The following is a 13,133-nucleotide window of genomic DNA, read 5'->3' as shown; positions in this document are numbered from 1 at the left end:
CATAGGGGTTTAGAGAGATGGGAAAGGAGTCAAGGAGGCTTTTCTGAAGGAATGTCATAAGATGAGACCTAAAGGTCAAAGGAGAGTCATCCAGACAAGGAAGAAAACATGGGTAACTCACATGACAAGTATGAAATACAAGGGGAGAGCTGAATAGAAGATGAGAGGTAGACAGGAATTAGAGCATGAGACCAAGGACAGAGCTCTAGGTGACACTGACACCTAAAAGAAACGAGTGATCAGCTATGTCTAGCATCACAGTGGAGTCAAGTAAGGTAGGGACAGAAAAGAATCCGTTGGGTTGGCTATATGGCAGTTGTTAAAGATCAAAGAGTTTAGCAAAATGCATGTTAAATAGAGTGGAGTGGGCAGAAATCAGACTGAAATGATACATGAGTAAATGGAAGACAAGGCAGTAGAAATCTTAAGTGTCAACTATTCTTTTAAGAAACTAGTCTATGAATGGAACTTGAGAGGTAGAATAGCAGTCAGAGAGGAAGGTAGGACAGAAGGATTGTGTTTTAAAATGGGAGGGACTTCCCTGGCAGTCCAGTGGTTAAGACTCCACGCTTCTAATACAGGGGGCACGGGTTCGATCCCTGGTCAGGTAACTAAGATACCATGTGCCGCGCGGTGTGGCCAAAAAATGAATTTAAATAAATGATAGATAGATAGATAGATAAAATGGGAGAAAAGAGTTTTATTTGTATGCTTAGAGTAATGAGCCAGTAGAGAAGAAGAAGTTGGAAATAGAAGAGGGCATCACTGTTAGTGTGAGGCTCCCCAGGAAGCAGGCAGAAATAGGGTACAAAATAGAGATCGAAGGGAAGAAATAGCTCTTCCACTTACGTAGATGGGAAGTAGTATAAGATGGATATCAGTTCAGGTAAATTTGAGCTGACAGGAGGTTAATTGAGAAAGATGTCATTTGATAGCTACACTTCCTTGCTGAAGTAAGAGATAAGGTGATTAAGGGAGGTGATGGTATAGTAGGAGATTTGAGGAGAGAGGTAAAAGTTTAGAATTAGAGTTATGCAGAATAATTGCTAGGCATCTTTGAGAGTCAGACTGATGGAGATACTGAATTTGAACTGGCACCAGTCCAAATGACTGAGGAGCTTTGCTTCAGCAGTGTTCAGCAGTTTTAACTTTCAAACTATTGGGAGTTAAAAGTCATATTAGGGCTTTCCTGGTGGCGCAGTGGTTGCGAGTCTGCCTGCCGACGCAGGGGACATGGGTTCGTGCCCTGGTCCGGGAAGATCCCACATGCCGCGGAGCGGCTAGGCCCGTGAGCCATGGCTGCTGAGTCTGCGCGTCCGAAGCCTGTGCTCCACAACGGGAGAGGCCACAACAGTGAGAGGCCCGCGTACCGCAAAAAAAAAAGACAAAAAAACCCCCAAAAAACGTCATATTAATGCAGGCATTCGGTTTTGTAAGGGTGGGTTTGACAGAGAACCAGATTGTGAAAGATAATGATAACAGTGGTACTGAGTGTCCAGACTGGGTGGCATGAAAGGGAAGCCAGAAATTAGCTGAGAAAAAATAGACTCTTTAAAAGGTGAAACTCTTTAAAAGGTGAAAGAATATGATTAGGAACAAGAGAATCACTGTACTTTGTACTAACATAGTACAAAGTTATAGTCAAAGAATGGGCTAATGAAGTTTAAGGTTTCAGAGGTTAAATGGTTCATAGTAACACCAGAATCTAGAGGCCCCCTGAAAGTAGTTTGCCAAAGTGGAGCAAAGGTCATTAGAATTTAAAAGGTCAAACAGAGCTGTTTGTTGGATGGCTTGAAAACATAGTCAGATTGGCTGAACTTAGTGGAAAGAACAGCTTGGTGTCAAAGTTCTTAATGAATATTGGATAATGACCAACAGATTGATAGTTGACAACTGCTGGGAGAATTAGAAGATGTTTAACAGCCCACTGTTTCTCAGTGGGGGCTTTTGGCATTTCGAGTGGGACAGTCCTATCCTGTGCACTTTAGAGCATCCCTGTTTTTAGAATTCCTGGCTTCTGAGTGGAAGATGACAAAGGCCCTTGTCAAGAAGTATGAAGGATTTGAAATTTAATCTTATTTTCAAGCTAACAAGTTAGCCTACCATAGGATTGTGGATGCTGGAAGAAGATATGAGACTCCTGGGTCAGAGACAAAGGGCTTTATTACTCGCTGCACAGCAAGCAATGTGAGCTTCTTGTCTGCATCAACTCCCTTTGATCCCTAAGTGCCCTGAAGTTGAAGTGGTCTTGGTGGATGCTGCACATGTTTGTGCACAGCTTGTGTCATAGCTGAAGAAGGCCAAGCTTAGGAAATACATCTTTTTAAATGAGCAGTAAGGAAACCTGCCTCACCTTTGTTCCATAAGTAGACATTTCTTTATTGTATTGTACAATAAGCAGGCCTGCCACTGCTCTAGAAGGAGACACTACTTCTGTCTTCCAAGATTGATTGGTATACAAATGTCCTTGCAAAGATAGTCTAGAATAGAGGGGGGTCAGTGCCTTTGCTTATAAGACTTACAGAAAATTGAGAGACCTGTAGATAATTGTCTCCCAATAGCACCTCTCAGTCATTTTGAGAACAAAATATCCCCATACATTTCCAGATGCCTCCCAAGTGAGAGCTAGTAGGACAGATGGCATAAGTTTAAAAAGAAAAATATTTTTACATAAAGATGTGTAGAAGATTGTTTCCTTAATTTCTCTTTCTGACCTTTCATTGTTAGTGCATAGGAATGCCAGAGATTTCTGTGCATTTATTTTGTATCCTGCAACCTTACCAAATTCATTGATTAGTTCTAGTAGTTTTCTGGTGGCATCTTTAGGATTTTCTTTGTATACTATGTATATATCATGTCATCGGCGAACAGTGACAGTTTTACTTCTTCTTTTCCAATTTGTATTCCTTTTATTTCTTTTTCTTCTCTGATTGCTGAGGCTAGGACTTCCAAAACTATGTTGAATAAGAGCGACAAGAGTGGACATCCTTGTCTTGTTCCTGATCTTAGTGGAAATGCTTTCAGTTTTTCACCATTGAGAATGATGTTTGCTTTGGGTTTGTCATATATGGCCTTTATTATGTTGAGGTAGGTTCCCTCTGTGCCCACTTTCTGGAGAGTTTTTATCATGAATGGGTGTTGAATTTTGTCAAAAGCTTTTTCTGTATCTATTGAGATGATCATATGGTTTTTATTCTTCAGCTCATTAATATGGTGCATCACATTGATTGATTTGCGTATATTGAAGAATTCTTGCATTCCTGGGTCAAATCCCACTTGATCATAGTGTATGATCCTTTTAATGTGTTGTTGGATTCTGTTTGCTAGTATTTTGTTGAGGATTTTTGCATCTATGTTCATCAATGTAGTTTTCTTTTTTGTGTGATATCTTTGTCTGGTTTTGCTATCAGGGTGATGGTGGCCTCACAGAATGAATTTGGGAGTGTTCCTTCCTCTGCAATTTTTTGGAAAGGTTTGAGAAGGATAAGTGTTAGCTCTTCTGTAAATGTTTGATAGAATTCACCTGTGAAGCCATCTGGTTCTGGACTTCTGTTTGTTGGAAGATTTTTAATTACAGTTTCAATTTCATTACTTGTGATAGGTCTGCTAATATTTTCTAATTCTTCCTGGTTCAGTCTTAGAAGAAATTAAGGAAACAATCTCATTTACCATCTCATCAAAAGGAATAAAATACCTAGCAATAAACCTACGTAAGGAGGCGAAAGACCTGTACTCAGAAAACTATAAAACGCTGATGAAAGAAATCAAAGATGACATAAACAGATGGAGAGATGTACCATGCTCCTGGACTGGAAGAATCAACATTGTGAAAATGACTATACTACTCAAAGCAATCTACAGATTCAGTGCAATCCCTATCAAATTACCAATGGCATTTTTCACAGAATTAGGACAAAAAATTTTACAATTTGTATGGAAAGACCCTGAATAGCCAAAGCAATCTTGAGAAAGGAAAATGGAGCTGGAGGAATCAGGCTCCCTGACTTCAAACTATACCAAAAATCTACAGTAATCAAGACAGTATGGTACTGGCACAAAAACAGAAATATAGATCAGTGGTACAGGATAGAAAGCCCAGAGATAAACCCACACACACATGGTCACCTAATTTATGACAAAGGAGGCAAGAACATGCAATGGAGAAAAGACAGCCTCTTCAATAGGTGGTGGTGGGAAAACTGGACAGCTACATGTAAAAGAGTGAAATTAGAACACTCCCTAGCACCATACACAAAAGTAAACTCCAAATGGATTAAAGGCCTAAATGTAAGACCGGATACTATAAAACTCTTAGAGGAAAACATAGGAAGAACACTCTTTGACATAAATCTCAGCAGTATCTTTTTGGATCCACCTCCTAGAGTAATGAAAATAAAAACAAACAAATGGGACCTAATTAAACTTAAAAGCTTTTTCACAGCAAAGGAAACCATAAACAAGGCAAAAAGACAACCCTCAGAATGAGCGAAAATATTTGCAATTGAAGCAACAGACAAAAGATTAATCTCCAGAATATATAAGCAGCTCATGGATCTCAATACCAAAAAAACAAGCAACCCAATCAAAAAATGGGCAGAAGACTTAAATAGACATCTTTCCAAGGAGGACATGTAGATGGCCAAGGGGCACATGAAAGGATGCTCAACATCACTAATTATTAGAGAAATGCAAATCAAAACTACAATGAGGTATCACTTCACACTAGTCAGAAGGGCCATCATCAAAAAAATCTATAAATAATAAATGCTGGAGAGGGTGTGGAGAAAAGGGAACCCTCTTGCACTGCTGGTGGGAATGTAAATTGATACAGCCACTGTGGAGAACAGTATGGAGGTTCCTTAAAAAACTAAAAATAGAACTACCGTATGACTCAGCAATCCCACTACTGGGCATATACCCTGAGAAAACCATAACTCAAAAGGACACACGCACCCCAATGTTCATTGCAGCACTATTTACAATAGCCAGGACACGAAAACAACCTAAATGTCCAACGGTGAATGGATAAAGAAGATGTGGTACATATATACAACGGAATATTACTCAGCCATAAAAAGGAACGAAAGTGGGTCATTTGTAGAGATGTGGACAGACCTAGAGTCTGTCATACAGAATGAAGTAAGCCAGAAAGAGAAAAACAAATATCGTATACTAACTCATATATGTGGAATCTAGAAAAATGGTACAGATGAACCTACTTGCAGGGCAGGAATAGAGACATAGACGTAGAGAATGGACATGTGGACACAGGGGAGGAAGGGGAGAGTGGGACGAATTGGGAGATTAGGATTGACATACATACACTACCATGCGTAAAATAGATAGCTAGTGGGAACATGCTAATAAAGCACAGGAAACTCAGCTTGGTGCTCTGTGACGAGCTAGATGGGTGGGATGGGGGGGTGTGGGAGGGAGGTACAAGAGGGAGGGGATATAGGTATACATAGAGCTGATTCACTTCCTTGTATGGCAGAAACACAACATTGTAAAGCAATTATACTCCAATTAAAACAAAAGAGAAAGAAAAAAACATGTAGAAGAAAAGTGATGACTACCCCAGTTAGCCCCTCAGTAAGAAGAAAGAATGTTGCCTTTACTTTCAGGTATGCATGGAGGTTATCTTCCTTACCTAAGTGTCAGGCTTTAGTTAAAGCAAGCAGGTTGAATACGTGTTCTGGAAACAGTTTGAGAGAAGAAATGAATTTATTAAAAATGGAATACCCCTGTGAATTTCCTGGTGGTCCAGTGGTTAGGACTCGTGCTTTCATGGCCAGTGGACTGGGTTCAATCCCTGGTTGGGGAACTAAGATCCCACAATCCACGTGGCATGGGCAAAAAAAAAAAAAAAAAGGAATACCCCTGCACAGATTCCATTGCATGCTGGGACACAGTGGAAAGGAAGGGGAGAAAAGTAGTGGGATGACGAGATAAGAGGAAAGAAATGCAGAACAGTGTTTAGTCCACTATGTATAACATGAAACCCAGGTAAAATCTTATCACTCGTTTGTTTACTAATAGTTGTAGTTAATTTTCTCTTATAGTTTTGCCAGTCATCCAACAAAATATTCTAATACCTGCTTTCTTCACCTGTTCCACTTAATCACTGGTTTCCGTTATTACCCATATAGGTAAAGGTAGCAGCATACAATCCACATGTTACCTTTCTCTTATCTGCGTAACTAAAGCCCATTGCTATGCATAATGTCCCAGGAGTTGTTTTCACTTTCAAAACAGAATTTGTAAAAATTGTGCTATTTCATTCATCTATATCTACGTGGTCTAATATGGTAGCCACTAGCCATTAACTATGGCTATGTAACTATTAAAATTTGAGTCAATTGAAATTAAATAAAATTGAAAATCCAGTTCCTCAGTCACACTAGCCGTATTTCAAGGCTAATAGCTACCAAGTTGGCCAGGGTAAATGTAGAACATTTTCATTGTTGCAGAAAGTGCTATTGGACAATGCTAATGTAGATCCTTACCTAGGGTCTCTCTCTCTGAAAATGGACTATAAATATCTCACTATGTTAATTTAAACAACATAATATCACAGGACATTTCTATTTTAATTAGTATTTTAAAATAGAAGAAATCAGACCTAAACCATTGTAATATTTTTTCTTATCTCTGCTTTTGGCCCTGCTGCCTATCTGATAAACAGCCATTTGTAGTTGGGTCTTTGTTTTTGCTTTAACCATTAGCAAAAATGACACAGTCCTCAGTCTATGCTGGAGACAGGTAAAAACTTTAATAAAAATTACTAATGAATTTCTTCAGACTATAAATATTTATTCACATAGCCACCTCACTAGAATGTAAGATCCGTGAACACAGAGATTTTTGTCTGTACTATTCTCCACTGTGGTAAATCCTCAGCACCTAAAGCAAGTTAAGGACCATAGTAGTCACTCAGTAATTATTTAATGAATAAATGAACGGGAGAAAGGGAGGATGGCAGGTACAAAGTATTGGAAGAAGGCACGGATCAGTTTTTCAGCTTAATTTTTGTGAACTCGTCACGTTAATAACAGTATTGTTATGGTTTGGTTTTGTTTTTATTCAGGACTTCTTTATTCAAGATATTAATGCAGGCTTAAAAGATGAAACAGAAATACCTGAACAATTAGTAAGTACTTGACTTTTTAATTTTACAAAGTATTTATGATCATCTCCACACTGTAAATAAGCTGTGTTCCAATTTTTGGAATAAATTAACTATTTTGATTTAGAGTGCATTTTCTTATAGAATCAATGTTATTTATTAGTTCCCAGACCAGCTCACGCCCCATTTTTGTATATAGGTTCCAATTTCTTTTCTCTCTGAAGAGCAGATGGAAAACTTAATTAAGAAACTGAGAAAAGCAAGTGAGGGTAAGTCTGCCTAAATTTGCAAGTTAAATTTTTTTAGAATAATCAGGTGGTATATGAGTTAATTCCACTGTGGTTTAAGAGATATTACTACCATTGTTTAGAGCCCTATGGTTTCATGTTTGGTTGTTTAAGCTTTTGTGCTTTTATTTGGCACAGGTTTGAACTCTACACTTAAAGATCAAATTATGTCCCATCCAGCGTTGCATGATGCCCTTAATGACCCTAAAAATGGTGATTCTGCAACCAAACATCTGAAACAGCAGGTATGTTTAGCCATAGTAACTCTACTAAAAATGGCCTTTTTGTTCATTTGTCAAAGCTAACATTCTGTTGTTTCTAAATATAGTTATTAATGAGATTTTGTTTAGATTATCTTTCAGGGTACAGAATCCCCATTTCAAAAAATGTATATAAAAATATATAAAAATCCTTGGAATGGATATGGTTCTGAGTATTACATGTTAAATATTTAAAAGCAAGAGAAAAGCTTTAAAGCCAAACAAAAATTATCAGTGTGAACATGCTGCCCTATATAGAAATTATCTTGCTATTTTCCCATTTGAGCCGAATGTTTTTGCTCTAGTTTATAAAATAATCTCGTGAAGTTTGCAGGCTTCTATTTTAGGTAACATTGAAAAATTAAAGTTACTTGGTCCAAGAAGATGCTTTGTTGAGTTTGGAGCAGGAAAGGGAAAATTATCTCATTGGGTTGATATTGCCTTAAAAGATGCTGAAAAAGTTCACTTCATCCTAGTAGAAAAGGTGACCACAAGATTCAAGGTAAGTGAAATCATTGTAGTCTATTGGTAACCAAACTTTGTTTGCACTTTTCTTGTTTGGAAAAAAAAAATGATACTCAGAAACAGGCCTCTTAAAGAAAATGAATTTTTTTGTGTTTATTTGATTATAGCTTTTTATTCTAATTATATTGATGATTTAAACTGAAGGTAAATTTTTTAATCTAAATTTTGATAGTTCATTGATCTGAGTTCTTAAAATATTTACAGAGACAAGAAATTATGTGGAAAGAGCCAAGCTCAAGCTAGGAGTTAAAAGTCTTAAGTCCTAACCTACATCTGAAACTTACCAACTATTTGTTCAGTAAACATTTATTGAGCATACCACAAGCACCTTAATAGATATTGGGTAAAGTCAAATAAGACAACGTCCCTATGTTCTGTTACTTATATTGGAAAGAAGAGACAAACAGATAAATGATTATAGAAAAGGGTTAAAATATGAAAAAAGGTCATACAGAGTACAGTGTAGGTTCAAAGGAGGGAGTGACAAGTTTTACTGCAGAGAAGGGCTGGTGAATGGCTACACAGAAAAGGTGGTGCTTGAGCTATATCTTGAAAAGTGGGTATTTGCTAGATACAGGGTTTGAGAAGCATTCTAGGAAGCAAGAAGAGTGTAACTAAATGCCCGAAATGGCAGAGAGGCATGGAAACATTTCTGTGTGATGGAAGTCCATGGTGCGAAGTAGAGTTCAGCAGTGATGAGATGGGAGAGGAGGCCTAGACTCTGGAAGGGCTCATATTTTATGCGAAGGGAGGAGTTTGACTTTATCCTGCTACAAGCTGGGGGTACAGTGGAAACAAGATTTAATTCTTGTCTTCAGGAAGCTTACATCTAATGGGACAGACTTATAAGTATCTTGGCTCAGTATGCTAAGTGTCTTATGATAGTGATAAGTACCAGATGCTATAGGAGTGTGAAGATAGAGTGCCAGCCTCAGTCTAGTGTGGGTCACTGAAGTTTTCCTGGAGGAGGTGGTAGCTGAGAGGAGATTGAAAGAATATATAAGAATTAGTGAAGTAAATAGAAAAGGGTTTTAAAAGTTCCTCCTAGCAGTACCATTGAAGCTGTGTCAGAAGAGTGTGAACCTTGAATTAGAGAGATTAATAATAAGATCATTATTATCCAGTAATCCAGGTAAGAAATGGGCCAGAGCTAAGGATGTTGCAATGAGATAGAGAGGAATGAAAGAGTGTGAGAAATGTTATGATGTTGGAAGCCCCGAGACCTGGTGACTTGTTATCCATTAAGTGTGAAAGAGGAGTTCTTCTGGTGACCTTTTGTGCCTTAAGTGACTAAGTGGTGTGCTTCCCTCAGATAGGGAATACAGAAGAAGGAAAGGGAAAAATAGTTTGGAGGGAGAAATAATGAGTTCAGTTTTGAATGAACTTGCTGTTGAAGTAGAGCTATTTATTATCTATGAACCTTAATTCCTTCATCAGTGAATTGGGAATTTTTAGAGTTAAAGGAAATAATGTGTACATATTAATTTATAAAATGTTCAAGTCTTATAAAGATGTACAATATTGTTATTTTGGAGTTTTCATCACAGAATATACAATCTTAAATTTTTTTAATTAACAATTCTACTTTTTAAACACTAAAAACTAAGATGGAAAATTATTTGCTGTGAATTTTGAAAACAAATAGAAATCTTTTTTCATAAAGCTTTTGTTCTTTTTTTACATAAAAGGCATTGTTATAATAATGTTCTATTTGCGCAGGTAGATGGCAAACACAGAAAGAAAAATTCAGTGTTTGAGAGACTTCAAATTGATATTCAGCACCTGTGTTTGAGTAAGTTGCATAACTTGCAGTTGCTCGTCCATAAATCATAGAAATTTCAAACTCTGAGGGTTGCTTAGAAATCCAATCCCACAGAACACTGCTTCAGGGAAAACAGAGATTAATCCTTTGTTAATATAGAATGTTATATCTAACATTTAGGTAAATATAAATAGAATTAGGGTTGAAACTTTAAGAAATTGTTTTTCAGTATCAACTAGGAATGAAGTATCATACTAGGGAATAGCTTAAAAGTTTTGAGAATATGTCCTTATGTTGCTTCTTTATCCTGTTTAAATTAATTACTGAGTCTGTTCATACCATACACTAGCCTTCTGCCTATAGTTAACATGACTTTAGCTAAACTATTACAGAAATGAGATAGTTCTCTGCCACACACACACACACACACACACACACACACATCAGTCATACTCTTTAATGCCCTTTCTGTACCTTTTGGGTTTCCCTGGTGGCGCAGTGGTTGGGAATCCGCCTGCCGATGCAGGGGACACGGGTTCGTGCCCCGGTCCGGGAAGATCCCACATGCCGCGGAGCGGCTGGGCCCGTGAGCCATGGCCGCTGAGCCTGCGCATCCGGAGCCTGTGCTCCGCAGCGGGAGAGGCCACAACAGTGAGAGGCCCGCGTACCGCAAAAAAAAAAAAAAAAATAGTTTTTCATATTATTTAAAATGAAAATATGGGCTTCCCTGGTGGCACAGTGGTTAACAATCCACCTGCCAATGCAGAGGACACAGGTTCGAGCCCTGGTACGGGAAGATCCCACATGCCACGGAGCAACTAAGCCCGTGTGCCACAACTACTGAGCCTGTGCTCTAGAGCCCGCAAGCCACAAGTACTGAAGCCCGTGTGCCTAGAGCCTGTGCTCTGCAACAAGAGAAGCCACCACCACAATGAGAAGCCCACACACCGCAACAAAGACTAGCCCCTGCTTGCCACAACTAGAGAAAGCCCGCACGCAGCAACGAAGACCCAATGCAGCCAAAAATAAATAAATAAATTTTAAAAAATAAATAAAATGAAAATAATGCAAACATATGCCAGCAACCTCTTCTGCTAATTTAAATTCAGCCCTGTGACGCAAACCACAGCTGGCCCCTGTAGTAAATAAAATTTGTTTATTGAGTTAATAGTTAATTTAAAATTTTGTTTACTTGGTCTTTTAAAAATGTGTTTGTTTTAAGGTCCTATTGTATAGCACAGGGAATATTCAGTATTTCCTGGTAAACCATAATGGAAAAAAATATGAAAATATACATATGTATAACTGAATCACTTCGCTGTACAGCAGAAATTAACACAACATTGTAAATCAACTATACTTCAATTTAAACAAAAAGGTATAACTTTAAAATTTGTATTTGTTTTAATACATTTACCAAGTATTCTGTTAGTTTCTATCTTCCTGAAAAATTCTCTCCTGGATCCTTCAGATACATTCCAACGTAGACTGGGTGCCCTCTGTTCCTGGAGCACAACTGTCAACCTTAAAATTCTCTTCATTTTCATCCTGGGGATTCCCTTCACTCTCCTAGGTTGGGATTTATTTTTCCACATCTTATCACATATCTTCCTCTATGGATTTACTGTCTTTGGGGAAAGCACCTCCTCCTATAGCTTCCTGAGAAACAATTGGATTAGAGATAAATTTGAGACCTTGCATTGTCTGAAAATATCTTTTACTTTACCCTTACACTTGATTTGTCTGGGTATTTCTATTTCTAAGAATTTTGAAACTATTACTCCACTAGTATTGTTGTTCAGAAGTTCAGTGCCATTCTGAGTCCTGATCCCTTGTGTGTCATCTGCTTTTTTCTTTACAGAGATTTATAGGTTCTTTTCTTTGTCCTCAGTGTTGTAAATTCTCACAGTGATGTGTCTTGATGTAGTTATATTTTTATCTGTTGTACTGGGCACTTGATGGACTCTTTTGTGTATAGCAGTGATTCTCAACTAGAAGCAGTTTTGGCCCTCAGGGAACATTGACAATGTCTGAGACATTTTTCGTTGTCCTAAGAATGCACATGCTGCCAGCATCTTGTGGATACAGGCCAGGGAGCCTGCTAAACCAGAGACCTGCTAAATATCCTGTAAGGTACAGTATAGCTCCCGACAACAAAGAATTATTGGGGCCGAAAGTTAATAATGGCAAGGATGAGAAATCCTGATTGAGAGATTCCAGTATTCTCAGATTTCTGGGAAATTTCCTTGCATTCTTTCTTTCATAATTTTCTCTGCTCCATTTTTTCTTTTCTCCCTTAATGGAAGAACTTTTATGATTTAGTTATTAGACCTCCTGGAATGGTTCTCTACTTTTCTTGACTTTACTTCTCTGTTCTATATCTTTTGCCTTTTTTGTATACTTTCTCAGATTTCTTCAACTTAATTTCTTCTGTCATAGTTTTAATTTCTAAGATTTTTTTTCTCTGAATTTATCTTTGTAACCTGTTCTTTTTTCATAATTATACTATCTTTGTGAGGATATTAATGATTTTTTTTAGAAGTATCCTCCCTTCATATTGTATTTTCACTAAGTTGCTCTTTTCCATTTGTTTTGGTCTGTCTCTTTCAACTTAGAGGCTCTGCTCAAACATCTGTGCTTTTTGATGGTGTGTTCATAGTGAGGACTGAGGGACTAAGAGCTCTGAGCCTTCAGGTGGAGTTGTTGACTCTGAGCTCCAGTTTGGAATGACCTGTCTAGAACATGATCTTTCCTCTTGGGCTGGTCAGGTTCCCCAGAAAAGACTCTTCTGATCACCTGCCTAGAGGGTAAAGGTCTGATTACCAACATTCTGGGACCCAGTGACAAGAGCTTAATCTATACGCATACTCACTTAATCCTGCTATTTTACCACACTTCAACTTTCAACTTCCTATTATCCTTCAACCCAGTGACCTCCTGTTTTACTTGCTTGAGAGAATTAACCTACAGTTTTCCACCAGTTGGTAAAGAGGTAGTCACCAGGTGGCTATGAGGTGAGGATCTGATTACTTGTTAAATAGACTTTGTGCAGGCACACTCTGTTATCAGTAACTAACTCAGCTCTACTTCCAAGGTTCCTGATGCCCCCAATTCCATAAGGGCTTTCTTAGACAACCTTTCTCTTCACCCTGATTGAGGATAAGTTTCTTGAA

General features: G+C 38.0%; 1 protein-coding gene across 8 annotated transcripts in view; it reads left to right on the top strand.

The window, feature by feature from the left end:
- The window catches only part of TRMT13 (tRNA methyltransferase 13 homolog), a 28,243-nt gene that overhangs the window by 5,549 nt on the left and 9,561 nt on the right, over nucleotides 1–13,133 (top strand). For 7 of the 8 annotated variants that reach the window (XM_073810448.1, XM_019919242.3, XM_019919243.3 and 4 more), the window contains exons 4-8: nucleotides 7,088–7,150; nucleotides 7,326–7,395; nucleotides 7,552–7,658; nucleotides 8,008–8,175; nucleotides 9,918–9,990. In XM_073810448.1, the coding sequence (XP_073666549.1) occupies nucleotides 7,088–7,150; nucleotides 7,326–7,395; nucleotides 7,552–7,658; nucleotides 8,008–8,175; nucleotides 9,918–9,990 (481 nt within the window). The remainder of the gene's footprint in view (nucleotides 1–7,087; nucleotides 7,151–7,325; nucleotides 7,396–7,551; nucleotides 7,659–8,007; nucleotides 8,176–9,917; nucleotides 9,991–13,133) is intronic. The other variant, XM_019919244.3, reaches the window with a different exon arrangement.

Source organism: Tursiops truncatus, chromosome 1 (assembly GCF_011762595.2).
Source record: "Tursiops truncatus isolate mTurTru1 chromosome 1, mTurTru1.mat.Y, whole genome shotgun sequence".
In the NCBI taxonomy this organism is placed as follows: domain Eukaryota; kingdom Metazoa; phylum Chordata; class Mammalia; order Artiodactyla; family Delphinidae; genus Tursiops; species Tursiops truncatus.
Note: the sequence above shows the minus strand (reverse complement) of the source record. Positions and strands in the feature narration are given on the sequence as shown.